The sequence below is a fragment of the Aspergillus pseudonomiae genome (assembly GCF_009193645.1).
Source record: "Aspergillus pseudonomiae strain CBS 119388 unplaced genomic scaffold BDV37scaffold_36, whole genome shotgun sequence".
In the NCBI taxonomy this organism is placed as follows: Eukaryota; Fungi; Ascomycota; class Eurotiomycetes; order Eurotiales; family Aspergillaceae; genus Aspergillus; species Aspergillus pseudonomiae.
Window position 1 is genome coordinate 248,583 of NW_022476028.1, and position 23,767 is coordinate 272,349.

General features: G+C 48.8%; 8 protein-coding genes across 8 annotated transcripts; 3 read left to right on the forward strand and 5 right to left on the reverse strand.

The window, feature by feature from the left end:
* Nucleotides 1–1,100: 1,100 nt before the first annotated feature.
* BDV37DRAFT_249335 (uncharacterized protein) lies at nucleotides 1,101–1,328 on the reverse strand (the record flags this gene model as incomplete). Its single annotated transcript, XM_032082068.1, has 1 exon — nucleotides 1,101–1,328. A coding segment is annotated over one exon (190 nt), but the record flags the coding sequence as incomplete, so codon positions are not given.
* Nucleotides 1,329–2,515: 1,187 nt separating this feature from the next.
* On the reverse strand, nucleotides 2,516–5,613 carry sha1 (putative calmodulin-binding protein Sha1; the record flags this gene model as incomplete). Its single annotated transcript, XM_032087298.1, has 2 exons — nucleotides 2,516–2,895; nucleotides 2,946–5,613. The coding sequence occupies 2 exons, from the start codon at nucleotides 5,611–5,613 to the stop codon at nucleotides 2,516–2,518; spliced, it is 3,048 nt and encodes a 1,015-aa protein (XP_031941115.1).
* A 675-nt stretch (nucleotides 5,614–6,288) lies between these two features.
* Nucleotides 6,289–8,221, reverse strand: BDV37DRAFT_127964 (cytochrome P450). The gene has a single exon (XM_032078685.1). The coding sequence runs from the start codon at nucleotides 8,001–8,003 to the stop codon at nucleotides 6,507–6,509; it is 1,497 nt and encodes a 498-aa protein (XP_031941116.1). The 5' UTR covers nucleotides 8,004–8,221; the 3' UTR covers nucleotides 6,289–6,506.
* Nucleotides 8,222–9,892: 1,671 nt separating this feature from the next.
* Nucleotides 9,893–13,870, forward strand: BDV37DRAFT_271894 (Mysoin-binding motif of peroxisomes-domain-containing protein; the record flags this gene model as incomplete). The annotated part of the gene is made up of 9 exons (XM_032084787.1): nucleotides 9,893–9,941; nucleotides 10,018–10,217; nucleotides 10,281–10,762; nucleotides 10,829–11,280; nucleotides 11,330–11,905; nucleotides 12,890–12,930; nucleotides 12,979–13,423; nucleotides 13,509–13,795; nucleotides 13,853–13,870. 9 exons carry the CDS (start codon nucleotides 9,893–9,895, stop codon nucleotides 13,868–13,870), a joined length of 2,550 nt encoding a protein of 849 aa, XP_031941117.1.
* A 373-nt stretch (nucleotides 13,871–14,243) lies between these two features.
* BDV37DRAFT_127995 (uncharacterized protein) lies at nucleotides 14,244–14,794 on the reverse strand. The gene has a single exon (XM_032078686.1). The coding sequence runs from the start codon at nucleotides 14,704–14,706 to the stop codon at nucleotides 14,356–14,358; it is 351 nt and encodes a 116-aa protein (XP_031941118.1). The 5' UTR covers nucleotides 14,707–14,794; the 3' UTR covers nucleotides 14,244–14,355.
* A 574-nt stretch (nucleotides 14,795–15,368) lies between these two features.
* On the forward strand, nucleotides 15,369–16,780 carry BDV37DRAFT_249350 (M24 family metallopeptidase). Its single transcript, XM_032082069.1, has one exon. The coding sequence runs from the start codon at nucleotides 15,624–15,626 to the stop codon at nucleotides 16,323–16,325; it is 702 nt and encodes a 233-aa protein (XP_031941119.1). The 5' UTR covers nucleotides 15,369–15,623; the 3' UTR covers nucleotides 16,326–16,780.
* Nucleotides 16,781–16,974: 194 nt separating this feature from the next.
* BDV37DRAFT_294288 (Alpha/Beta hydrolase protein) lies at nucleotides 16,975–20,538 on the forward strand (the record flags this gene model as incomplete). The annotated part of the gene is made up of 9 exons (XM_032089607.1): nucleotides 16,975–17,238; nucleotides 17,296–17,300; nucleotides 17,361–17,551; nucleotides 17,603–17,687; nucleotides 17,742–18,252; nucleotides 18,339–18,741; nucleotides 18,813–18,876; nucleotides 19,456–19,649; nucleotides 19,763–20,538. 9 exons carry the CDS (start codon nucleotides 16,975–16,977, stop codon nucleotides 20,536–20,538), a joined length of 2,493 nt encoding a protein of 830 aa, XP_031941120.1.
* A 1,112-nt stretch (nucleotides 20,539–21,650) lies between these two features.
* Nucleotides 21,651–22,788, reverse strand: BDV37DRAFT_249353 (uncharacterized protein). The gene is made up of 2 exons (XM_032082070.1): nucleotides 22,644–22,788; nucleotides 21,651–22,575 (listed from the first exon to the last, which is right to left on the reverse strand). Exon 2 carries the CDS (start codon nucleotides 22,163–22,165, stop codon nucleotides 21,665–21,667), a length of 501 nt encoding a protein of 166 aa, XP_031941121.1. The 5' UTR covers nucleotides 22,166–22,575; nucleotides 22,644–22,788; the 3' UTR covers nucleotides 21,651–21,664.
* Between the last annotated feature and the right edge of the window lie 979 nt (nucleotides 22,789–23,767).

The following is a 23,767-nucleotide window of genomic DNA, read 5'->3' on the forward strand; positions in this document are numbered from 1 at the left end:
CTTGCTGAACCGCTCATTGGCTAACCAGGCTTTTCCAGAAAACAATAAACTCACGCCCCTTTCACTCGGCCCGAATGCCACCTAAATGTAGTTCCATCTGTACAGGACGGAGGAGCTGTCATGCACTCCATCCACCCCCAGAGGAACAGGAAAAGGGAAAAGGGGAGATTGCATTTCATGGAGTGGCACCTCACTTGATCTGATGATCGACATTCTCCCAACTTTACTTCTGCTTCTGTATGCCCACAACCCCCCCTGGAACTTTATGAGCAGCCAAGACCTTGGCCAAGAGCCGCCAAGATATAACCAGTATGTCCCCATGCATCCAGAGGGAGACAGAAACATTCCCAATCTGCCTCTCTCCTCCATCGAAACCCCCTTACGCCTCCCCTTCTGGCTGGTCATGGCCCATTCCACAACAACTCTTGGCAACGCTGCGATGGCTGCGCCTCGCCTCCGTCTCACGGAGAATCCGCCAAGAACCGTCTGACCCTTCGTCGACTTGCATTCTTCGCTCCTTGCGCGTTCTAGTGTGACTGTCGCGAGACCGTCCTCTTCTCAAGTTACGCTGCCAAGTGCGGCCAAGAACTCCCACATTCCCAAGCGGTTGCGCGGGCCTTTCTCTCGGACACCGCGGAGGCCCCGTCCTCTGGAGGCAGTGGAGGCAGATCTCGTCGATCCTCTGCAAATAGCCAGCGGTGGTAAGAATGATAAATCATCACTACGTCGACGGCTCGGCACGCTGGCTCGTTTAGGAGACGGACGAACTGCTCCCGGGACAAACTTCAATAGTGCTGCCTACTGGAGATGCAGACTCATCCTGTAGAAAACCCCCTGATGACTCAAATTCTAGACTCGGCGCATGCGCTGCCTCGCTGACGGCCTCCGACCGGCATCATGACTCAAGCAGGAGCCTCTTCGTCTGTCAGGACTAATCCCAAAGTATATTTACAAATCGCACTACAAATTGAAAAAAGAAAATCTCTTAATCTAGAATCTGCCCTCAGATAAGAGTGCATTAGCAAGCCGAATGTCTTATCTTATGAACAGAATAGAATATGATATACATACATACATATCACATAGACTTTTTAGTATATCCACCTCAGCACAGAGACAACATCCAAAGTATATCACCTCAAACAGCGACGAAACCCGAAACAGCCACCCAAAAAAAAAGGGGAACTCCAAGACGAAACTACAGAAAAGAAAAAAACCAAAACAAACCCCCAGAAATTCCCAAAAAGCAACCGTCTCGAAACACCGTCCCCGCCAATAACTTACACCTAACCACCAACTAACTACTAACAGCAACATAGCATGCATAGTTATGTAAGTTATTCATCCGCTTACCACATCCATAAAGTAACAAACCCAAGAATCAACCAAACCAGAACAATCTCATTACTAACCGCTGTCTTGGAAGACCCCAATAATGCTGTGGTTTATGTAATGTCATCTATTCATTTTAATTAACTAGACAACTATTCGCTCGATCGACTGGGTATTACACTTACTGGCACTATGAGTACTATTGTTCTAGTAGTGGTTGCCAATCAATCAATCAGTAGTAGCACCCGAGATATACTAGTATAGACATAACATCATTCCCACCACCACAGTACGTAAGTATATCCTCCAACTACGTAAGTCCCAAAGGCAACAACAAGAAGAATTATAAATTCATCTCCCAATACACAGTAGCCATAACCATGACCCGATATACTGAACACCCGAAAACTATAACATATAACATAACATCATAGTCTCCCCCCCCACCGTCACCATCCACAAAACAGTCAAGTAAGCATATAACTAATGCAGACTATACCGGACCCTCTCACACCTTAGATAATAGAAAGTTAACTCTCTGCGTCCGTCCACCCGAATCTAATCGTTTCTCCGAGGAAAAAGGACGGTGATAGGCAGAAAGACAAATGGGGATGTTGGTCAGATGAATCGAGGAATGATGTCATGGTCAGCAAAGTTCCAACGAAGAAGTTTTTGTTCCGGGACTTCAAGTGGCGAGGATTATCGAAGCCTGGTAACTTTTTTCCGGGGCTTCTATTTTGGGGGTGGGGGGTTTTGCTTTTTGCTTTTTGTTATTTGATTTTGTTTCGTTGGGTTTTCTTTATTTTTGTTTGTTTGTTTGTTCGAAGCATAATGACATTCATGAGGTGGTTGGGTTGACGTCAAAAGTGGAAAGTTCGCTGAGGGATTTTGTTTGGGCTTTGTTCTTTGGTTGCGTGTCTATACCTTACGGATTAGGTGTGTATGTGTGTGTGTGGTTTGTGGTTTCGATTCTCTTTATGCATTACGATAATAGTATTCTTCTTTTGGGGACATAACACTGGACAACGGCGATGTTTGATCCTGGAGACGCCCAAAATAGTACAGCCAACCAAAGGAAAGGTATGGCTCATCTCCTGACATCGTACCCTATACTCCACTCCATACAAAAGTCATTGTCTTGCCAATGCCCAATATGCAACCGGGGGAGACGAAACGTCCGGGCTCAGTACGGAGACTGCTGGCCACGTAGAGGGACCCCCTTGGACATAGAGATCTGCTTCTCGTACTGGCTGTCTGTGCCGTTGTGCCGTTGCTGCTGCGCTTTCACCATTCTCCACCACTGGATGATGATCTCTTTGGCCCAGAGGATTCGGTCTCTGGTCTGCACGACGGCTGCGCATTGTCTAGCGACGTCTCGGGCGACTGTCCGCCGTTGGAGATCTCGGTGCGCAAGGACTCGTCGCCATCTCTTTTGCAAAACTGTCGCCGCGCGAGCACGCTTGGTCGCGGAAAGAAATCGAGAACAGAGGAACGTGAGTGCCCCCAGTGTGAAGTCACTATCGAGGATATGCGATCTTGAAGAGCCAGGAGAAATGAGATACGCTAGTGATTGTTAGTTGTGCTCCTGGATGTGCAGTCCCCAGATGACTTACCGAGCTGTGCACTGCATCCCAGCGCCCTGAGGCGAGACTGCAGCGAGGATAGTGGCCCCTTGAGTTCCGTAGCCGAGGGCTGATCCCCTTTGAGTATGTAGCTCTCATACTCATCCACAATGCTTTCGTAAATCTTGCCGTCCGCGAAGCTGGTGCTGAAGTTTTCCAGATGTAGACCCTTCAAATATCCCAGGATAGAGGCCCATTGTCGAAGCAACAATGTAGCATCGTTGCTCTGCTCGTATGGTCCATCGTAATCTCTCTTGAACCATCCTTCATCCTTGACTGACTCATGCCCATACTGAGAGATGGCCTTTTGTTTCAGACGATCGATCTCCTTGCTCAAATCATCCCAATCGACAAGCCCCGTGAGGCTCCATTGGCTAACAAGCCCCCATAGAAGTGCGATGGTCTTCTCCCGATGTCCATCGACTATGTCCTCTGCACGGATACGACGAACCAGCTTGTGGGAGCTTTTGCTGCCAGCCAATGCATCCAGAGCAATTCGCACATTAAACAGCTTTACCGTGCGACTAAGACATGGAAGCTTTAGCCCGTGTGAAAGCGGCCCCAAACGCTCTCCATTTGCGAGACATACGTTGGTCGGATATAGTAGTAACTCCACAATCCTAGTTAGCCGGACACCATCCCTCATGTCGACAGCTAAGTTGCTTATCTGGTAGTCGTACTCCTGCAGCGCGTTTTGCTCATAGACCAACTGGCAGTCTAAATGACCAAGCGTCTTGATGATGTCTCCGGAAGAGGGTAGGAGAAAGCGAGCCAAAGCTTGGAGCACAGCGGCAGAGGACTTGAACTGGGATGAACGAAGGAAAAGACAAGGAGGAAGTGCCGTCCCGGAGCTTGCCATTCCCTTATCCAAGAGGATGATGATCATGATGCTGCGAAGAGCGGTTCGATGATATGCTGTGCCTACCTCGTCTGAATCACCGCCGCCGAATACTCTAGCATGTCTCTCCATGTCTTGGTTTTGCAGCAAAAAGGTATTTAGGAAGTTTTCTAGCCCTCGCTTTAGTGCTTTCTCGTTGCCAGAGTCCATTTCAAGATGGCTATGACTACTCTCCTGAGCCAATTTGCTATCGGTCATCCTCCTTCCTGTGATTGTCTCCACCGCGGCTCGTAACGCCCGTGGGTCATATGTTTGCATCCAGAAGTCTAAGAATTTGCGCTTCATTCCCACATCCTGCTGCAGCCGGTCATTCCGTACAAGCACGTCCTTCGGTATACTCATGGCACCATATAGTAACGATGCTTGAACCCTCTTATAAAGATGTGCAAATGGCGTGTTTTGATAGAGCTGGAGAAGTGCATGTCGAAGTACTGTTGGATCTTTGAAGCTTGACCTCTCGTTGGTTTGATCGAAAAGCCTATTGGCCAGTTGTGTTATCATGATCTCCTGGTGAGAAAGCCAGTCGTCTTCATACATTGCCGGGTTTATGATATCCTCCTTCACCAGCGGATACTCGTCATCAATATGTTTCGGTTTAGGGCGCACTACCGAGGTCTTAGAATGGTTGACACGCATCTCAGAGTTCCTCAACGTGTTGGGAAACGTCGAGTTTCTAGAAACTGATGGGGTTCGATTGACGGTTGCTCTTCGCATTTCCACCTTGTTGCTCTCTCCTGCCACTTGAGCGGATGGTGCTTTGACGTTGTTTCTACTTTCTCTCATCACTGTTCGCTTTACAGTACCGTTAACGGACCTTGCTGCGAGTGGACTCGTGGGCTTTGTAGAAGAGTATCCACACAGTTGAGTTTGTGCAGGTTTCGAAGCTTGTCGAGGGTTTTCCAATTCGTTATTGATCTTCACGGGCTGAGAAACCTTGCCCTTACCCTTGCCGAGAAAAACAGTCCCAGGGGGAACATTTTCTTTCCCGCCGTTCTTCCCAGCAATATCGACGTGAATACGTGATTCCTGCTTGACTTTTGTGCTTGGTTGAAGCGGAACTCGCTGCGCAGATGAGGCCAAAGAACGTTTTGCCTGCCGCTTCCTAGCGATCTGTGACTCTAAGGTGTTAACATGAGTGTCCTCCGAGACGCAGTCCTGCACGTTGGTAGACTTGCTAGGGCTGAGGATACCCATAAACATGCTTGCAACCGTGGTGTCATCTTGCGGGATATACACCGTGTTGCGGCGTACATCAGTCTTCAGAGCACTTTTCGAAGGAGTTTGACGTCCATTCCCATTAATCTGCATCAGAAGCTCCCTATTCTTTTGGGTGTCTAGCTTCGTACTCCGCAATTTCTTCTCGGGCTCTCCTAGTGGCTTCAAATTCCTGGGTGGACTAGCCGTGAAGCTAACCTTCGGACGGAACCTTTGAGCCGGCTGGGCTAGTAACGACATCTTGCGACCTGAAGGGGCGATTGGTGGGCGGGTTTCCCTTCTCTTCGGGTTAGCGGTTTGTATGAAATTCTGTTCACCCTCATCGTGGATAGCAAAAGAGCTGCCGGTCTTTGTCCGTCGACGGGGCTTGACTGCCGTAAGAAGCGGTGCTTTGATCTCGGTGGTGAATTCGATGTTGGCCGTCTCGTCACAGTTTTCCAAGCTATCCTCCCAGAGCTTGCTAAACGAGCTATCTCCGCTGCTGCGGTCAAACCGAGATGATCTCGATGGGCACGGGGTGCCGACTTCTCCTAGTAGACCTGACATGATGCTGTCCAACAAAGTCTAACTGACGTGAAATGAGTGTGGTGTAATAAACGGTATAAGCCCTTATAAGGACATGTCTCTCGCAGAATGTTTTTTGCACTGAAACAAAGCCTGTGATATCGTGTCGAGGGGTACGTAGTTAAAAAGTAAGGGGCAACGCGGGGGCAAACAACCGGTAGTTCTCGGAAGATCGTCGCGTAGAAGATACGGTTTGTTGATCTGCTATGTTGGATACTAAAATTGTACCTTTCAGATGATAAGGCAAAGGTAGCTAAATCTTTATTGGTTTACGGATGTTGGACCCGTGGATTGCGAGGTATGGAGATGGGGACGCGATGTTGACGCTGTGGTTGCTGGTGCAACGCTGTTGTGCCTGAGGCATCACATCGTCCTATGTATGTCTCAGCTTGCGGCAACTACTACCATCGATTTGTCTGAGCAATTATCCTTTAGTAATAGAATCACTAAGTTGCTTTGTCAAGGGAGAAGTTAACTGAGTGTGCTCTGAGGGTACAGCGCCTTGTTTCCTTCCATGGCTTCTGCCTGATGTGCCTCGACTTGCGCTTTGCATGTATAGCTATTAATCTACAGAATAGTGTGAATATAATGCCCTTCAACAATAGATTTATAGTTTTTGAAAGTCTTGCAATCATACAGGCATCATTAACTCCTTTCCTTTAGAAGATAAAACAACACATTCAAGTTGCAACTCGCCTATAGTTTCGAGGCTATAGGTGCGATATGGTATATACAGAGCCCTTCACTCCTGAATTGAAAATCCAGATCTCGTTAATGACTCAGATTGTAGTCCGGCTCGGAGTTCACAGCTGGACTTTAATTGAGGTACTCTGTAATTGAGGATAATCTTCTGTAAGCAGATAGATTTCCATGCGTCAAATACGGCTTCCGATCCTTTCTAAGATTTGCTTTTCGTCTTTGTCCGAATCGTCCCACTCTTTCTTGATCACCTGCTCGTGTTTTAGGCTCCTTGGTTGAAACACGGCCTTGACGGAAGAAGGACTACTTTCGTCGCTAAGATCAGCATCCCCCTGTGCCGACGTGATATCGTAGGCCCAGAGCAGACGTGAAGTAACGATCAGTAAGCTCCCTCGCGCGAGTCGGTGACCAGGACATATTCTCCGTCCAAAACCAAAAGCGGAGACTGGAAGGTCCGGGTTGTTGAGATATCTATCGGGATTGAAAGCTGCGGGGTTATCGAAAATCGCCTCGTCCATGTTCATCCCGAACTGATTTGCGACTACCGTCGCACCGGCAGGGATACGGTAGCCCATGTACTCGTCGTCTTGTATGACCGCGTGTGGAACTCCAATTGGAGAGATAGGGCGCCAGCGAAGGAGTTCAGACACGACAGCTCGGATGTATGGAAGCTTTTCAAGGTCGTCGGGCGATGGCAATCGGTCCTCGCCGACAACAGAGTCTAGCTCTGCTTGTGCTTTTTGTTTCACCTCTTTATGGAGTACGCATACCATAATTAATATCTCCAAGACCATCTTAGTCGTATGAATTCCGGCTACGTAAAGTTCGCCCAGGGCGTAACAGACTTCTTCCCAGGGGAGCTCTTTGGCTTCGCTTCTCTGAGAGACCTCATGACTCCAGTTCCAGCAGTCGCCGCCAAGTGCAATGTTGCCGCATTCGGTATAAACTTCTTTGGTCTTATAATGGAGCTCCTCGGCCTTCTTTCTCCAGGTCAAGAAGCAATGTGGGAGCCAGTCGAGCATGGGGAAAAGGTCAAGCAAAATCGTTCCGAAAGAAGCTTTCTGAAGGACAAATGTGGCCATTTCATTTATTTGGTATAACATCTTATGGTCACTATCGTCCTTTCCTCTCCCTTTTCCGTATACAAGCGTGAACATGATGTCTGAAGTATAGCTGAGGAAGGCCTCTGAAAAGTCATTCGTGGATAAGAACTCACGAAGAAGTCGCTTGCTCTCGAAATCCTGGAGCTGACGATAGGCAATTGAAGCCCTTTCACTGAGGAGCGACGAGCCCAGTCGTCTATGAAGTCTCCACTGGGCACCATATGGCATGAAAGAAGATGCCAGTCCCTTGTGCAAGTATTTATCCAAGAACTTTGACGCGGGGCGCGAGCTGTATATACTTGCTCGCCGCTCCAGTAGATCTTGGGCTGCTCGACGACTCCCCAGGATGATGAATTGCTGGGCTCCAATCTTTGCGCTCACTATGGAGCCATACTTTTTATTCCACTTCTGAAATGTTTTGGCGATATCTTTCTCCGGAAAGGGCCCGGAAAGTAATGTTGGGCCTGGCGGAAGTGGAAGTTCAGCTGCATTCAAACCGATTAAGCGCCTGAGAGGGGTACAAAGGAATAAAAGTGGCGCTAACAGACAGAGACCGATGATCAGTTCCATATTCTATCCCGCGCTCTTCTCGAAAAGAGCAGAAAAGGAAACAGAGAAAAAGAAAAGCTCCGCAGGATGTAGAAAGGGATAACAACCACTCTCTGTCAAAATAGCTGCGAAGCACAAGATTTTCTGGCCAGCTGGTAAACGGAGCTGAGCCTTGTCGTTGTCCAACCATTTTCATGCACGTCCACGTCAAGCTGCATATAAGTATGTGGGAGTTACATTTCCGGCGAAGGAGATAGGTGGATGGCCAATATGGCTATGACGAGTTGGTTAGGGAGCAGCACTTTAAACATCGCTAAAACCTGGTTCGACTCATTTTCTGGGCCAAAACACGGCATTTCGGTGAAGTCCCGAATCTGATCCTCGAATGAAGTTCATGATAAATGTATGAAGTTGAAATATGCCCATTTTCATTGGACAATCTGACTGAGGCTGACATTCACATAAGGTTTGGGGCTGAGATGCGACGATTGCTCCTATAGCTTAACGGAGTCTTAGTTTGCTTTGGCGAGATCCTGAAGATAAGGTACCTTTCAATTGGAATCGCCATCAGAGCCGTTGGGATACGATTACGATGAGTTTGTTCAGAAGCGAAAGTTCTCCACTTTGAAGAATATCGAGTGTGCCAGATGGTTTGCATATTATTGCTTCATCAGGCTTAGCGGGCCTTTATTCATTTGGCCCGTGACTTTATCGGTAAATTAGGTTGGGACCGAGATTCAAGGTATCCATCACGTTGAATTCCTCGAAAATCTGGTGGAAAAGCTTTCCTGCTGAATTTTAACATGTGGTCTGATCATTATCGTTTCATTCTGAATGCAGGGATGTCTTGAAATTGAATTACTCAGTCAGTCATGAATGTTGTTCCGTGGAGAGCCATTCAGGTTATGCGTCGATATTGCAATGGCTGTATTAAATTGCTAATTTTTAAGACAGCAAGTAGAACAGGATAATTAAATCCGTCACGATAACAAATAGAAAGGTAAAGAGAACCTAGTTTATAGTCAACATGAAACGACAGTTTTCTGCCTAGTGGTAGTATGATGCATGGGCCTCGGCCAACCCCGCCGTCATCCGTCGGCCTTCACAAGATGGCGGTTATTCGGTATGAATTTGCGAAAAGGCTGTTTCATAAGGCATGGTGAGATTTAATGGTGTAGTGAGGAAGGCTTAAATTGGGATATTACAGGTCTGACTCAGATACACATATATAGAGGGAAGGAAAGAGAAAAAAAAAACACAGCCCTGTGGTGTCTACACTCTGGTACCTAGTAGTACTGTGTAGGCAAAACAATTTACTTAAAAGGCTTTGACCGAAGAGCCCCGTTGAGAAGGGGGTCAAAACCAAAAAACCATAAGTTTGGCCAAGAGTGGCTTAGTCCAGTGGGCATGAACACTGGGCCTTATACCTGTTCCGAACGGTGATCCGGTCTCCGATTCGACAATCAACGCATCCAAAACCTCCCCTTCCCCAGACACACATGGACCGGATCTTCAACGTGGCTCACTGTGCTTGCACTATTTTTACACTATCCGCCAGGGGTAAAAGAGGCTGGTTTGAACTCGAATCCACACGCTGTGAACACTGAATTTCCCTTTGTTTATCGGCGCTCTTTACCCTCCGAAGCACATCTGAACCCCCGATTGTTCCGCAATTGATTGTTGCCTTTCTTACACCATCACGTCCGCCACATCGCGTTGTTGGACTCTCACTCGGAGATGATCCTTCTATAATCCGACTCCCATTACGCTCCTTACCATACCCCTTCTTACGCTCCTTATAATATTTTTAATAACACGAAGCCATCGCCGCCGCCGAATAGACCCAGCACCGAGCAGACACATTACCCGCCCCCTCCCTATCGGCCAAGCTTACGGCATGCCCACCAACCATGGAATCTCTTGTCTATGAAAACTCGCCTTTGGCGGAGTATCTCCAAGGTGAGTTCTTTTTTTCGTTTCAGGAGTTCATATAACCTCTAGTTTTCTTGCGTCACAGAGGTCTGATGCGCAACAGGGGAGGGTGAGCACGACCCAAGCTGGCCCGTTAAGGAGACAGAGAATAGCGATATCGCCTCCGAATCGACAGCGGCGGACTTCGCTCCGCGAGGAGCGTCCAAATTCCAAGAGCGGATCCGGAATAAGCTCCCTAGACCACTAGACCTAAAGTCTTCGCATCAAAAAGCGGCTCTAGGCAGGCTTTACGACGCCTGTACGGTATGGGTTCCAATTACGCCGTTGCACTATCCATGATTACCATTAAGCTGATGAGGTCTACAGTCGGCCTTGAATTCGCGTGTTGGACGAAGTGATAATGAGAGGTTTCTGGAACAATTCGGTTATGTCATCGTCGCGTCGCAGTTGCTGAACGAGCATAGCGCCCCTTCTTATGCTTCGGCTGCGGATGTGCTGTCCAGTTCGCGTTCGACAGATCTCCCGTCAATCTCCTCAACTTTTGGGCTACAGGGCGCCGTTGTCACAGCTTCGACATCTTTCTCTATCGCTTGGTTGTTGCACTGGAGTCGTCCTCGAACGGGCTCAGGCCTGAACCCTCGGAAAGTCGGCGTACTATTAGTCTTAGTGCCCGTAATCGGTGTTCTGTTTTACGCATTCGCAAAACGACAATGGCTCAAGTATTTGCGACATCAAGCTGTGGATGCGGCGGGATTTTTTATCGGCTATGCTCAGGGGTTTGATTCTGCTGCGTCCGCATCGGTCGTGTTCATACAGGAGGTCGAGCTAGTCTCCAGAGGTTACCGCATGTAAGCCAGCCTTCTCTTACTCCCCTTCGGGTAGCTAGAGGATCTTAGTAACTAAATCAATCATAGAAGCACGCCGTTGCCTCCCATTTCTAGACTCGAGGATCAAGCGCAAACACGGCGGTGCTTGAGGCTGCGTCGGACTGTGTCGGAATGCTTTTATGCTATGTTGAGACGGTATATACAGGCACAACACTCTTTGCAACCTGTCACGGACAACGACAACCTGGCCAAATACTATGACATCTACGATGTCTCGGCGGAAGAATTGGCGGAGGCTGAATCAGCACTCGCTGAGCGGGCGACTGAAGATCAATATTCCTTACGCGCTCTTCGCACCCTATTCGGACGGTTATATATCGTGAGAAAGAGCATACTCTGCTGCCTATTGGCTTTGGGTGCCGATGGAGGAGGTTCCGATATCGCGCGGTGGACCATCGCTATCGAGCAAATGCAGGACCTGGCCGAGGTAACCGGCAGATATACCGAGAAGATGACCAACATTCTTAATGAGGAAGACAGTGAGTACGAGAGTGAACCTGTCAGCGATCCCTCTAACCTATCTTCTAGGCAACCAAGTTCCTCGTTCTCCTTTACCCACGGCTTCTCCTAACAAGGAGCATCTCCGTGCGCAATATCGGAAGCTTAACTCTCTCTCACAGGCAATCCGTGCGCTTCACGCAAAAATGCACCTCATCAGAGAAATGTCTAGTGCCGGTCTGGAACAAACGGATGCTGATGAGAAGGACGAGAATGAAGTGACTCTTGCTTCTCACTACGAATCAATTGGAACGGATATTAAAAACCTTCTCCAAGAATGGGAGGATGGTAAAGCCGCCATGATGAGTAACACGCCAGATAAACGACTGAATGTGGATCGCCTTTCGAGACCGTTAAGTGACTGGAAGCTGCCGTCGTCGCCCACTCCTAGCCTAGGTGGTACCACAGCGGTGGAAGGTAGTCCATCCGATGCGCTTAAAGCTTTGAATGGCGAAAGACCGGATTCCAGCATCATCCATACCATCGATGACGAGGAAGAAATTTTTGAAGCCGTTGCTCTCCCTGCCCGTAGCAAGAGACAATCCTTGACGAGAGAGGAGCGAATCGCTCGGGTCAAAGAAGACCGAGCGAAACAAGCAGCGGCACGCGAGCGCCTTGATGCGAACACCAACATGCTAAAGGAACTTGAGATGGTTATCAAGCAACGACCAGCAGGAGCTTCGAAGCGGATTACCAGCATCTGATCTCTCACATACCCCCGCTTCCTCCTCCCTCTACCTTCTCTCTTCGCGTATATTATACCTCCTTGTACCCCTACATACTCCTGAGTCCTGTTGTTTGGAGTGAACTGTGACAGCTGGTCAGCAGACCATGCAGGTTGATACCCAATGTAAATAGAGTGGACCGGTGTCAATGGCGTTTTCTGGGCTGGACCTTTATCTTTCTTCTGGTGTATTTTACGCTTTGATTGTGTACTCTTTCGTTATTGCTGTACATGTTTTTCTTTCTTTTTTTCCATGTTGTATTTCAGCTTGACGCGCTCTTTTGGCATGTTTCATTCTGTATTGTTACTCGCTAACGCTGGCCCACTGCCAGGTAATTTCCTATGTAAATTTGGGAAGCTTTGTATATAGTATATAATCATTCAAATGCAAGACATTCTTGAACAGCTAGTCGCAATGGGTAATTGCAATATCTTTCTCAGGGCATCATGGTGTGGGTATACTAGTGCTAGACCTAAATTATTGGGAGGTAGTTTGGCACCCTTACGTCAAATCCAGGCAGCAAAGGCTAACCCGAAATGTTCATATCAGCCTAAGGCATGACGCGCGACCCGTGAACGCGTTTCCCCACTACGCGACCTTACCTTGTAAATGGCAATTTCTCCTCTATTTGAGTTCTTAACTTCTCTCAGTCCACCTTCTACCTGTAAGTCACACAAGCATTTTGAATCTTCCATTGAACAAACAAACTGATATCACCAAATTCAATTCCAGAATCTATTTGACATTGAATTCCTCACCTAACTCTTTTGCCTGTCACCATCACATCCATATCACACACAGATCAAGAGTGAGTTATCCCACAATTTGTCACTTTCACAGAATTGCTGTCTAACTGCTATCTCAGTGTTGGAAGCTCGCCTAGAACAAGCCTCTCTCCTCAAGCGTGTATGTGACTACAGTCTCCAGATAACCCTTGCTCTGTCACTGACCTAGCACTCGGTTGTTCAGGTTGTCGACGCTATCAAGGATCTGGTGCAGGATTGCAACTTTGACTGCAATGACTCTGGTATCGCCCTCCAGGCCATGGATAACTCCCATGTAGCCCTGGTTTCCATGCTCCTCAAGGCCGAAGGCTTCTCCCCATACCGCTGTGATCGCAACATTGCTCTCGGTATTAACTTGGTCTCCTTGACCAAGGTCCTGCGGGCTGCTCAGAACGAAGATATCCTTACTCTCAAGGCCGACGACTCACCGGACGCCGTTAACCTGATGTTCGAGAGCGCCGAGACCGACAGGCTAAGCGAATATGATATCAAGTTGATGGACATTGACCAGGAGCACCTGGCAATCCCCGAGACTGAGTATGCCGCTACCGTCGAGATGCCTTCGGCAGAGTTCCAGCGGATCTGCAGAGACCTTAACGCGCTTTCCGAGTCTGGTTCGTGAACCTATTTCATTTCCTTCGCCCGATGCGTCCAGTCTTGGGACCATTATTCCCGTGCAGTTACTGACTGGTGTTTCAGTTGTCATTGAGGCTACCAAGGAAGGCGTCAAGTTCTCCTGCCAGGGTGACATTGGCAGTGGATCCGTCACCATCCGTCAACACACCAACGTTGAGAAGCCCGACCAGAACGTTACCATTGCTCTCTCCGAACCCGTTGCCCTTACTTTCTCCCTCAAGTACCTCGTCAACTTCTGCAAGGCCACCACTCTCTCCAGCACGGTGACCCTCTGCCTGTCCCAGGAGGTTCCCCTTCTTGTTGAGTACGGTCTGGGAAGTGGTCACCTGAGATTCTACCTCGCTCCTAAGGTAAACTTCCTATACTCACTATCTTTTGGAACAGAAGAGGATGCTAACGTAACTTAGATTGGTGACGAGGAGTAAACTAAACAAGAAAAAAAATGCAAAATATACAATTTACGAAGGGGCAGGAAATGATTTCTTTGCGGGTTTCTTTTTACATTCGGAAATATCCCACGTTGACGGAACAAAGGATTTTGTTATCATAATATCCCAGTTAGATATGAAGCGATTGTGTTTTCTTTACATTTCCATTGGGTACTGGTGGCTTGAATAAAAGTACTTTTTCCTGATGAGCTTGGTACACAGCGGGGATACAAAGTAGACTACGCAGAGTTTGGAATATACGAGCAGTAGTATCTGCACTACGCAAGTGCACATCCCAAGATATATTCATATAAAGTCAATTTATTTCATTATAAGCTCTATATACCCCCAAATCCTGTTATACCACCCAACTACCAATACCTAGAAGGAAAAAAAAAAAAAGAGGCAACAGGACCAAAAAGGACCCACCCCCGACAGATTAGCCAGGGACACACTGCTCTTCCCAGTCTGACAATAACCACTCACCTAGAAGAAAAAGAAGCACCATCCCAACCAGAATGATCGGAATCGAATTCTACCATCCCCTCCTCCAAAGAAGAGGGGTATAGCATGCTGCGTATTGCACTAAAGTGTCGCACGGGCATTAGCCCGCACACACAATCTTCGCAACGACTCTCCCATGGGGAAACCTCGAACAATGCCCGAGCCCCGATGTTTCTGATGCCGATTGCAGATGTGCGACCTCCTCTGACCGAAGTCAGAGGCTGTCTTGATTCACACCAGGCCCTTGCGGGCAGTACCGGCTCCCCATCTCTCGAGAGAGGTGGAGAGCGGGTTACTGGGTAAGGTGAAGATTCCTCCGAATTTCTCATTTGCGGGTGTTCTCGGGCCGTTGGGTCAACGGTCGAGAGATCAAGTTTGACCTTGATCGTGTGTAGCAAAGAAACGCAGCATTGGTTGGGATGGTGCTTGGGGAGAAAGAAAAAATGAAGATGGGGTTTTGTTTTTGTGGGTTTTATATGCGGTGGAGCGGGTGGTTACCGCTTGCTGGGTTGGGTTAGTGGGGTTTGTTTGCATCTACATTTACATCTATAACTCCTTTCTAGGACGGTTCATCCTTTGAATTCTTATCGAAATACTTATATCTAATGCTTCGAGACTATAATGGCATCTGATATCCGTCATGTGCAAGCAATGCCATTCTTTGTACACAGCATTGGTAGTCATACACCGGCAACAAACCCCAACGACAAATTGATCCTCCTTGAATAGAAATTGGTTTCTAATAGAAATCCAACGCTGCAGTTGCTTTTCAATATATAATGAAGTTTTGTCAACTATGACTCCAAGCATATACCGCGGGTAAGACGGAGATAGTGACGAACACCGTCAGCAACTCCGCGGAGTTTTCGACCACCAAATGTCCAAGTTGAGTCCGCGGGAAATAGAAGATGTTCATTAGCTTTGTGCCCTGGCTTGGTCAACTGTAGGGGAAATGAACCGGGTCAATTCAATACACCTGTTAATATATAGCAGTCACCAATGCAGGCGGGAAAGCTGGATATGGATACGAGTATACCATCACGAATGCACCAACGAGATTACTTCTTACCCGAAAAGAGACCCCGCATCGACGCCCCGCACCTGATAGACTGACAGGAATACGGTCAAGTGCTTTTTGTAAGCTATGTCGTGACTCATTGCCGGTATATAAATACTACGCCATCTCAAAAGCCCTGGGTAGTGTTCCCCCAAACGCTATTACGGCAATCTCAAACCCTCGAACGCCATGGCAGGAAATCCTACAAGTCTAGAAGCAGATGAACGGGCAGCATACCTGCTAGACGCCCAAAACAAAGCCATCCAGCTCTTTGATGAGATCGAGCGAGATCTCCTGCGCTCTGGCGTGGGTGAAAAGCAACTCAGCGACGAGATCTACGAGCTCGCCCAACGACACGGAGTGCGCACCCACTGGCACAAACGGGTCATTCGAAGTGGCCCCAACACGTTGAAACCCTTTGCCGAGAACCCTCCGGATCGCATCATCCAACCCGATGACATCCTGTATGTCGATCTAGGACCCGTTTTCGAAGCTTGGGAAGCGGACTTCGGGCGCACCTTCGTCCTCGGAGATGACCCGCATAAGAAACAACTGCGTGATTCGCTGGAGCCCGTATGGAACACGGTCAAGTCGCGCTACCTTGAAAATCCAGATATGACCGGTGAAGAGCTATATGAGATTGCGTGTGTGGAGGCGAAGCAGTCTGGGTGGGATTTTGGCGCTGATATCGCTGGGCACATTGTTGGGTCTTTCCCGCATGAACGTATCCCGAAGGATAGGGTTACCCTTTACATTGCTCGCGGGAATAATCGGCCGATGACTTCTCCTGGTAAGGATGGAAAGAGGCATCATTGGATTTTGGAGATCCATCTTCATGATCGGGCTCGTGGGCATGGTGCTTTCATGGAGCAGCTTTTGACTGTTGGATGATGCTGGTTTTCTCGCTGGAGATTGGGCTTGTAGGATGATGAGATGATCAACTATTTCTAGATGTATTAATGACCCTACTTCTTGGATATAGTGTCTATAATACTGGAGTTTATGGAAGATATGGTCGGCCTCGAAGCGTTCCTCAACTGATCGTTTCGTTGCTTCCGGCTGACAAGTGGATAGAATATGCAACTGGCCTATAGGCGACGGAGCTCTTATAGTATGTTGGAACTAGACCCATAAGTTATCGATCGGCCATTTTCGAGTACAATGGAGCTATAGGATCTCTCATCTACTGTGTACATGAAATGTCGACTGTTCTGTGGAGTAATTCCACGAGCGGTCTTGTCAAAGGCAATTGAGCTTGTATACAAAATCTCAACGAAACACAGCACTCTCAGCGCCGAAGCGTCTTCCTAATGATTCGAAACTGAGCCTGTCTACTACACTATTCCCATTGAGGAAAGAATCAGGTACTATCAATCTGTGAGGGACACCACCGTGCGGAGTTGAGGACTCCACAGCAATTACGCCGCGACTACAAGGTATGATTGCCGAGAAGTTGACTCTCTGTTTATTTTCAATCCTCCTTTCTCTCCTTCCATGGCTTGTTAAGCTTCCTGCGACTTTATTATTCGCATAGTCAATCATGGCACGGTTTTGGGGGCCAATTATATCAATATCGATGCTTGTAGCAGCTTTGCCAGCCTCGTCCCAGCAAGTTTCCATAATTCAGCCCGTTGGCGCCTCTGTCTGGACCAGTAGCGGCCTTATCGAGGGCCACACAGCTCCTCAGAGATCCAATGTCTCCGAATACCTGGGCATTCCCTACGCTACGCCGCCAACGGGGGATCTGCGATTCGCACGTCCAGTAGCACACCATTCCAATTCTACCGTTCGCGCGAGTACCTATGTATGTGATGTATCAGTGGAATTGAAAGGAGCTGCTGTTCAGCTAACAAAACCATAGAGTCCGTATGTGAAGTTGAGTCCTCTAATCGAGTTGACCTGAGCAATAACATCTCATTACTACAGAGACTGCCCAGCGAATATCGGTACAACGCCCGATGATTACCCCGGTTTCAGCCCCCAGGCTCAAAAGATTATCCAAACATTTGCCCAGCAGTTGGGCACGCCTCAGAGTGAAGACTGCCTGTATCTGAATGTGTGGACTAGACCTGCAACATCGGCCTTGAAGCCTGTGCTCGTCTTTATCCACGGCGGTAGTAAGTAGATATCCCTTCCTTCTTGTTCTTCCATATGACTGATTCCTCCAGGGTTCTCCTTAGGTGGTGCACATAGCCCTTACTATGACGGTCAAATCTTGGCCGACGAACAAGAGGTGGTGGTCGTAACGTTCAAGTCAGTTTTCCTTCTGAATATCACTATCTAGACCCATTGACTAACCATCGAAAGCTACCGATTGAACATATTTGGTTTCTCCGGCGCACCCAGGTTCCCCCAGAACGTAGCGTTACTCGACCAGCGCCTCGCAGTGGAATGGGTCCATCGCAACATCCAAGCATTCGGTGGAGACCCCAATCGCATCACAATCTTCGGACAATCCGCCGGCGGCGCCTCAGTCGACTACTACTCATACATCTGGACAGAGAAACCTCTCGTCAGCGGCCTCATCTCCCACTCAGGAACAGCACTCAGCTTCAAGCCCAACACTCCCGAGGAATCAGCCAGCTACTTCTACCACGTATCCCGAACCCTAGGCTGCGGAAACAGCACCACCAACACAAACCACATCATCCAATGCCTCCGCCAACAACCCTACAAATCGATCCTAAAAGCCGTCGCCAAAGTCCCAACCGCATCTTCCCCCGTCCTCCCCCAACCCGTCTTCCACCCAACAGTAGACAACATAACCATCTTCGACGACTACGCCCAAAGATCAGCCACCGGAAACTTCAGCCGCATCGTCAGTCCCAGACCCCCCCCCCCCCCCCCCCCCCCCCAGTCACCCTCCACAACAAAGACGCAACTCATAACTAACCCTCCGAACAGCCATACCTGGTAACCAGCAACGCCAACGAAGCAGGCTACTACCGCGTCAGCGCCTACGCCGCCAACATCTCCCACCCCGACCCCGTCTGGGACCTATTCAACCAAGCCGCCTTCACCTGCCCCACGGGGCAAACAGCAGCGCACCGCGCCGCAGCCGGCGTGCCCGTCTGGCAATCGCGGTACTTCGGCGACTGGGAGAATCTCCGCCTGTACGCGTCCAGTGGCGCGTACCATGGCATCGATCTCCCCATGGTCTTCGGCACCGCGAGCAAGATCAGTGGGATAGCTGACTCTAAGACGGAACGCGAGTTCGCAAGGTATATGGCGTCAGCGTGGGCTGCTTTTGCGGGGGATCCTGTGCATGGATTGAGTCGGTTTGGGTGGCCGCGGTATGACGAGAGTGGTGAGTTTGGTTTACTTTTTCCTTTCTTTTTTTTTATCTATCTTGGGATGGGAGCTGATTGGGGTCTATAGGGGAAACGCTCGTGGGTCTTGCTTATGGGAATTCGACCGGGGCGAGGTTCTTTGTTCCGTCGTCGTTTGAATGGGGCTGTGGGGACTTGGATGGTGATACGACGCCTGGGAAGGGCGCTTTTTAGGTAGGTCTTGGTGATTGCTTACCTTGTTGTATGTACTTATGATGGGGCTTGAGCGTGGAATTAATTATCACTCTATGACTCCCTCAGTAGAGAAATAGAGATCCTGATGGTGTTGAGAATCATTTACTACTGTGAAGTGAATACTATGCATATACTTCGGTACAGTATACCTACTAGTACTACCCAAAACAGAAATAGACAAGCCAACCACAGCCCCTAAGCTGAACAACCATCTTCATTGGATACAAACATCAAGTTAGTAACTCCAAGTTAGAAGTGTGACGTGTAGATCATGATCATATATACCTCGGGTGTACGCGTAAGGCAGTGCATAGAAATAGGATTGATAGAGTTATAAAAATCCCAAGTACCGAGGTGAAGGAGAAGGTGGGGGGGGGGGGGGGGGATTATTTATCGATTAGTGACGGACTTACCCAAGGTAACCTCCAAATATCAACCTGCATTCTCTCGCTCGATTTCAGGTAAATTCACACCTCCACTGAACCGATAACATACAGTTGTAATATCCATATTTCTTTCCTACTGTTGAACGAAATGGCCGATTTCTCAGAGTATACTACGCCCCATGAAGAATGGCTCGAGTTGGAGAAATCACTCCCGGATATCCCCAAGGGTTTGAGCATAGAGCAGCTGAAGGCGGCGGCAAATCGCGATCGCGAGGCTATGGCTGCGAAGGCTATGGTTGAGGAAGGTTTGTTGTGTTCCTTTTCCTTTTCTAGGAGAGAGTGGTGGCTATGGTTTTCGGGGGATTGGAAAAAGTCTACAGGCTTACGGGATATTTTCTTTTTTTGTCTGGTGAAATAGGTCTGGTATCGCAGGTGTCCATGCAAGATTACACGATCCCGACGCGCGACGGAGAGTCGCTGGAAGCTCGCACTTACCGGCCGTCGTCGGTGCCTGCTACGCAGCGGTTGCCGGTTTTTATCTTTTACCATGGCGGTGGGTTTGTCATGGGCACTCTGAGTTCGGAGGATGCGATCTGCTCGCGCATTGTCGTTGCCCAGGTGGCTGCGGGATCTCCCGTGGTGGTGGTCAATGTGAATTACCGTCATACCCCAGAGTACACGTATCCGACCGCTTGGAATGATGCAGAGGATTCCTTTCACTGGGTCCATGACCATATTGGTGATATCGGCGGCGAGGCGGAGAACGTGGTCGTCGGGGGCATTTCGGCGGGGGCCTATCTGGCGGCGTCTTTGACGCTGGGGCAGAACATCGGGGAGGATGTATCGTTGGCTCAGAGGCCGAAGGTCCGGGGCCAGGTGCTCATGATCCCGGCTCTTGTTACGGAGGACTGTTATGCGTCGCTGGTTGCGCAGCTTCGTGATCCCTCTGTCTCGAGTTATGTGGAGTGCGAGCATGCGCCGATTCTCCCCGTCAGCAGGATGCGTTTGTTTGGACAGTTGCTCAAGCCGGAGGTGAATGGGTCGGAGTTGGGAGCTGATAGACGCATTAATCCGGGACTTGCGACGGCGGACGAGGTCAAGGGATTGCCGCCTACGACGTTCGGAATCGCAGGGAGGGATCCCTTGAGAGATGAAGGGCTGCTGTTCGCGATGTTGCTGGCCGAGAATGGGTGAGGAGCCCGTTTCGCGTGGGAATAACTTACAGCTAACGGTTCGTGCTTCGCAGGGTGCCTACCGATGTTAATGTCTTCAAAGGGCTGCCACATGGGTTTAGACGATATGGAAGTAAATTGTCTGCATCGAAGAAGTGGGACGAGGTTATGGCCCAGGGTATCCAACATGCATTGAGCGATCCGGTGGCTGGTGAATTTGTGATTAAGGCTCATTGAGCCTTATGTCGACATGGATTAAATGTCAGAACTTAGAACATGTACCGTAGCATGTCTTAGAATGCCGCGCGTAGGGCAGGGAAATAGAGAGACTAGTGATACGCGGTATTTTATTCTCGTTGCTGATCTCCGTTGAAAGAGTAATCGGAAGCCTCGGCTTCGCTGTCCGAACGCACGCACGACGCGAGGGATCGGCAGAATGCTGTAAATAGTAACCGTTGGCCTTCCTGAGGTCCAACAAGCGACAAAAGTCCGTCGAGTTTTCTCATTCTGCACGACGTGGAATGAGATTATCGCAAAGGGCACGTCCACCTGTCATGTTGATTAACTGGCTTGGGGTGAGCCACGACCAGGGAGTCTGGGGTGTGGCTCACCTGAACTGCGGATTTCCACACAGCCACAGCCATGGATCTCATTGGCACAAGAGCTGTCAGTCCAGGATTTAGCGGCTGACCCTGTTGACATGGCGATGATGCACGGTTGCGGTTTAGTTCCATGGAATCCCTTTCTTCTTGAAACGTTCCATGTGGAGTTCGTCTTAGTGAATGGTCGCCTTTCGTTGGGAGGAGCGCCCTACCAAAACCTAATGAGGCCGTTGAGACGAGCGAGAGGATTGCGGCTGAGCATATTGCGTTGGAAATCATTGGCGGTATCGTCTCTGAGCCACCTGTACTGTAATCTCTTCATCATTGATCAGCATCCTGTACTGTGTATAGCCACCCACGGTGGTGAACCGAATCCTTTCGCGGATAGCACGCTGTCGTGGGTGGAGAACAACAGACTGGCCTGGTGGGACCGGGCACGGTGTCATCCGCCGTACGACTCCGTACTTCCCTGGAATGATACCAATTTGAATTTATCCTAAAACGGGCCCGTGAGAGAGCACCGAAGTATGATGCCAGGCGCTAGTTTTATCTTTCAAGTTTCACGTAGCCTGAAAGAAGAGTCAAGCGAGGTCGAGTTGTGGGTTTCAGTTTTACACTGTGGTAAAAATGGCTCGATTTCCAACACAGAAGGCCCAAGCGTCGAGTCCCCAGGGGAAATGGCACTATCCCAGCACTATGGAAAGCTTGGTTGGCAGTGGTTCTGCTTGAAAAGATACATTGCGTGACGCCCGTAGATTCCCATTGCCTCTGACACTGGCCTCGGCTGACATGTGCATTAAAGACATCGCGAACGTGACTTGTACGCTTCTCGCAGCTCTGATATCCTTGACCGAGATGAGACCTCCGCTCTCGTATGTCTGCGCTCGTTCCAGACCATGCACAAAAAAAAGTCCCTAAGGACAAGTGAAGGAAGCTATCCTGAAAACATTGCGACATAGGGCAACATTGGCCTGTGTTATTTCCGTGATACTTCCTGCGCTGTAACCAATTCACAGATGTTGATGTTAGGGGGTACTTGTGTGACATAAAGCCGTCTCTTCTCGCTGTGCCGTGTACTGTAGCGATTGGAGTGCAAGATGGTGGCCTGCCACGTCCACAGACTGGAGAAGTTCAGTTCCTGTTGATAGTTCTCTTGCCTGATGAAAGATGGTCAGAAAAAAAAAACACCCGTGTGCAGTGCTGGGAATGAATCTTCGTTGAGACGCCAGCCTGAGATACCAGTGCTGTGGTTGGGTTATTGGAGGAGGCCACGTCTTTATTGGCCTGGTTTCAGTGGCATATAACAGTGGCGTAGCCAAGTGCGGATGAGACAGCCACAGCTGCCGGTGAACAAGGACCTGCAGCTGGCATGGTTTTGAAATGCAAGTTTTTATAAGGATTGTATCGTCGATGGGAGCTTTAATTAGTGGGTGGATTATCTAGTACTAATTCAAAGGCTCCAAGATTTGTCAGTACTGATTGTTCCATAATTTTTAGCTCCTAGCACATAGGGGAATATGCATACCATATTAATGGAGGTGCAGCTGTTGTCTTAACTCCTACCTTAATTATGCATGCCGAGTCTACTATATATAGTACGGAAGCGAAAGGTAGCATCAGAAGGGAACATCAGCGGTCGTTCATCAAAAGGGATATATGCACAGTACAAAGCCAACAATCACAACAATGATTTGGACCAGAAGGGGTTGTGGAACGTTGCAGTGACAGCCTCCAGTGCCCAGAGCTGGTGCTCTTGTCTATCTGTCTGCCTAGGTGAAGACCCATGGAACGCGTAACTGCTAACTAATCGGACTGCAGACAGTAAATAACCTTATAGTTGCCCTATCGATGGGGATATCCAGTCTCCTAGCGAAACCGATCCACACACACAATGGTATTGAATCTCTCCTTCCCACTCCAGAGTACAGTTCTGATGACTGCCTGGCCGCTAGTGATGTCTAATCGGTCATTCCATTCGCATTGAGGGGGTTTAGCAGACAGTTTGTGTTCCCACCAGGGGTTCAACCATGGGTAAACGAGACCAGGTACGGAGGACCCAAGCGGATTAATTAGCCAGAGTCCAGACACAAGCCCCGAGAATTCTGGCCCCATCACCATTTATCTGGTCTCCCGTCTCACAGGTTATGATGGGTCCCTGACCCACTTAGAGTATACACCAGTTCACGAAAATCGAAGTTAGTGGCCCCAGGGCCTCAGGCACCCGGTCGTACCGGATATGATTGTTTGGATACGTACGGTCCTCCATATGGAGCTGCCCGTAATTTATGAGGGAAAACAGTGAGCAGAGCCTTTCTTGGCTGGGTGGCCTATACTTTGGGACGGGAAGTAAAAATGGTAACAATAGTAAACGGGGACCAAAGTTCCTGGCGTAATAAAATGAAAACAAAAATAAAAGAACTACTAATAATAAACCAAAAAAGAAACAGATTAACAGGGAGGTCGTTTTTTACCGTTAACTGTCAAGCCAAGTGAAGCTATTAACCCCATTGTTTTTCCCATAAGAGAAGGAGAGTATCTGTATTTTGTATATAATACACACTCTACAATTCTTCCCCGTGTCTGGATTGTTTCTGTTGATTTTCTTTTTTTTTCTCCGCCCCAAACCCTGGAATAATACCACAAATTCTC

Coding starts and splice junctions, on each gene's coding strand:
- BDV37DRAFT_249353 (XM_032082070.1), bottom strand. CDS start 22,165: ATGTCACACAAGTACCCCCTAACATCAACATCTGTGAATTGGTTACAG.
- BDV37DRAFT_249350 (XM_032082069.1), top strand. CDS start 15,624: ATGGCAGGAAATCCTACAAGTCTAGAAGCAGATGAACGGGCAGCATAC.
- BDV37DRAFT_127995 (XM_032078686.1), bottom strand. CDS start 14,706: ATGAGAAATTCGGAGGAATCTTCACCTTACCCAGTAACCCGCTCTCCA.
- BDV37DRAFT_127964 (XM_032078685.1), bottom strand. CDS start 8,003: ATGGAACTGATCATCGGTCTCTGTCTGTTAGCGCCACTTTTATTCCTT.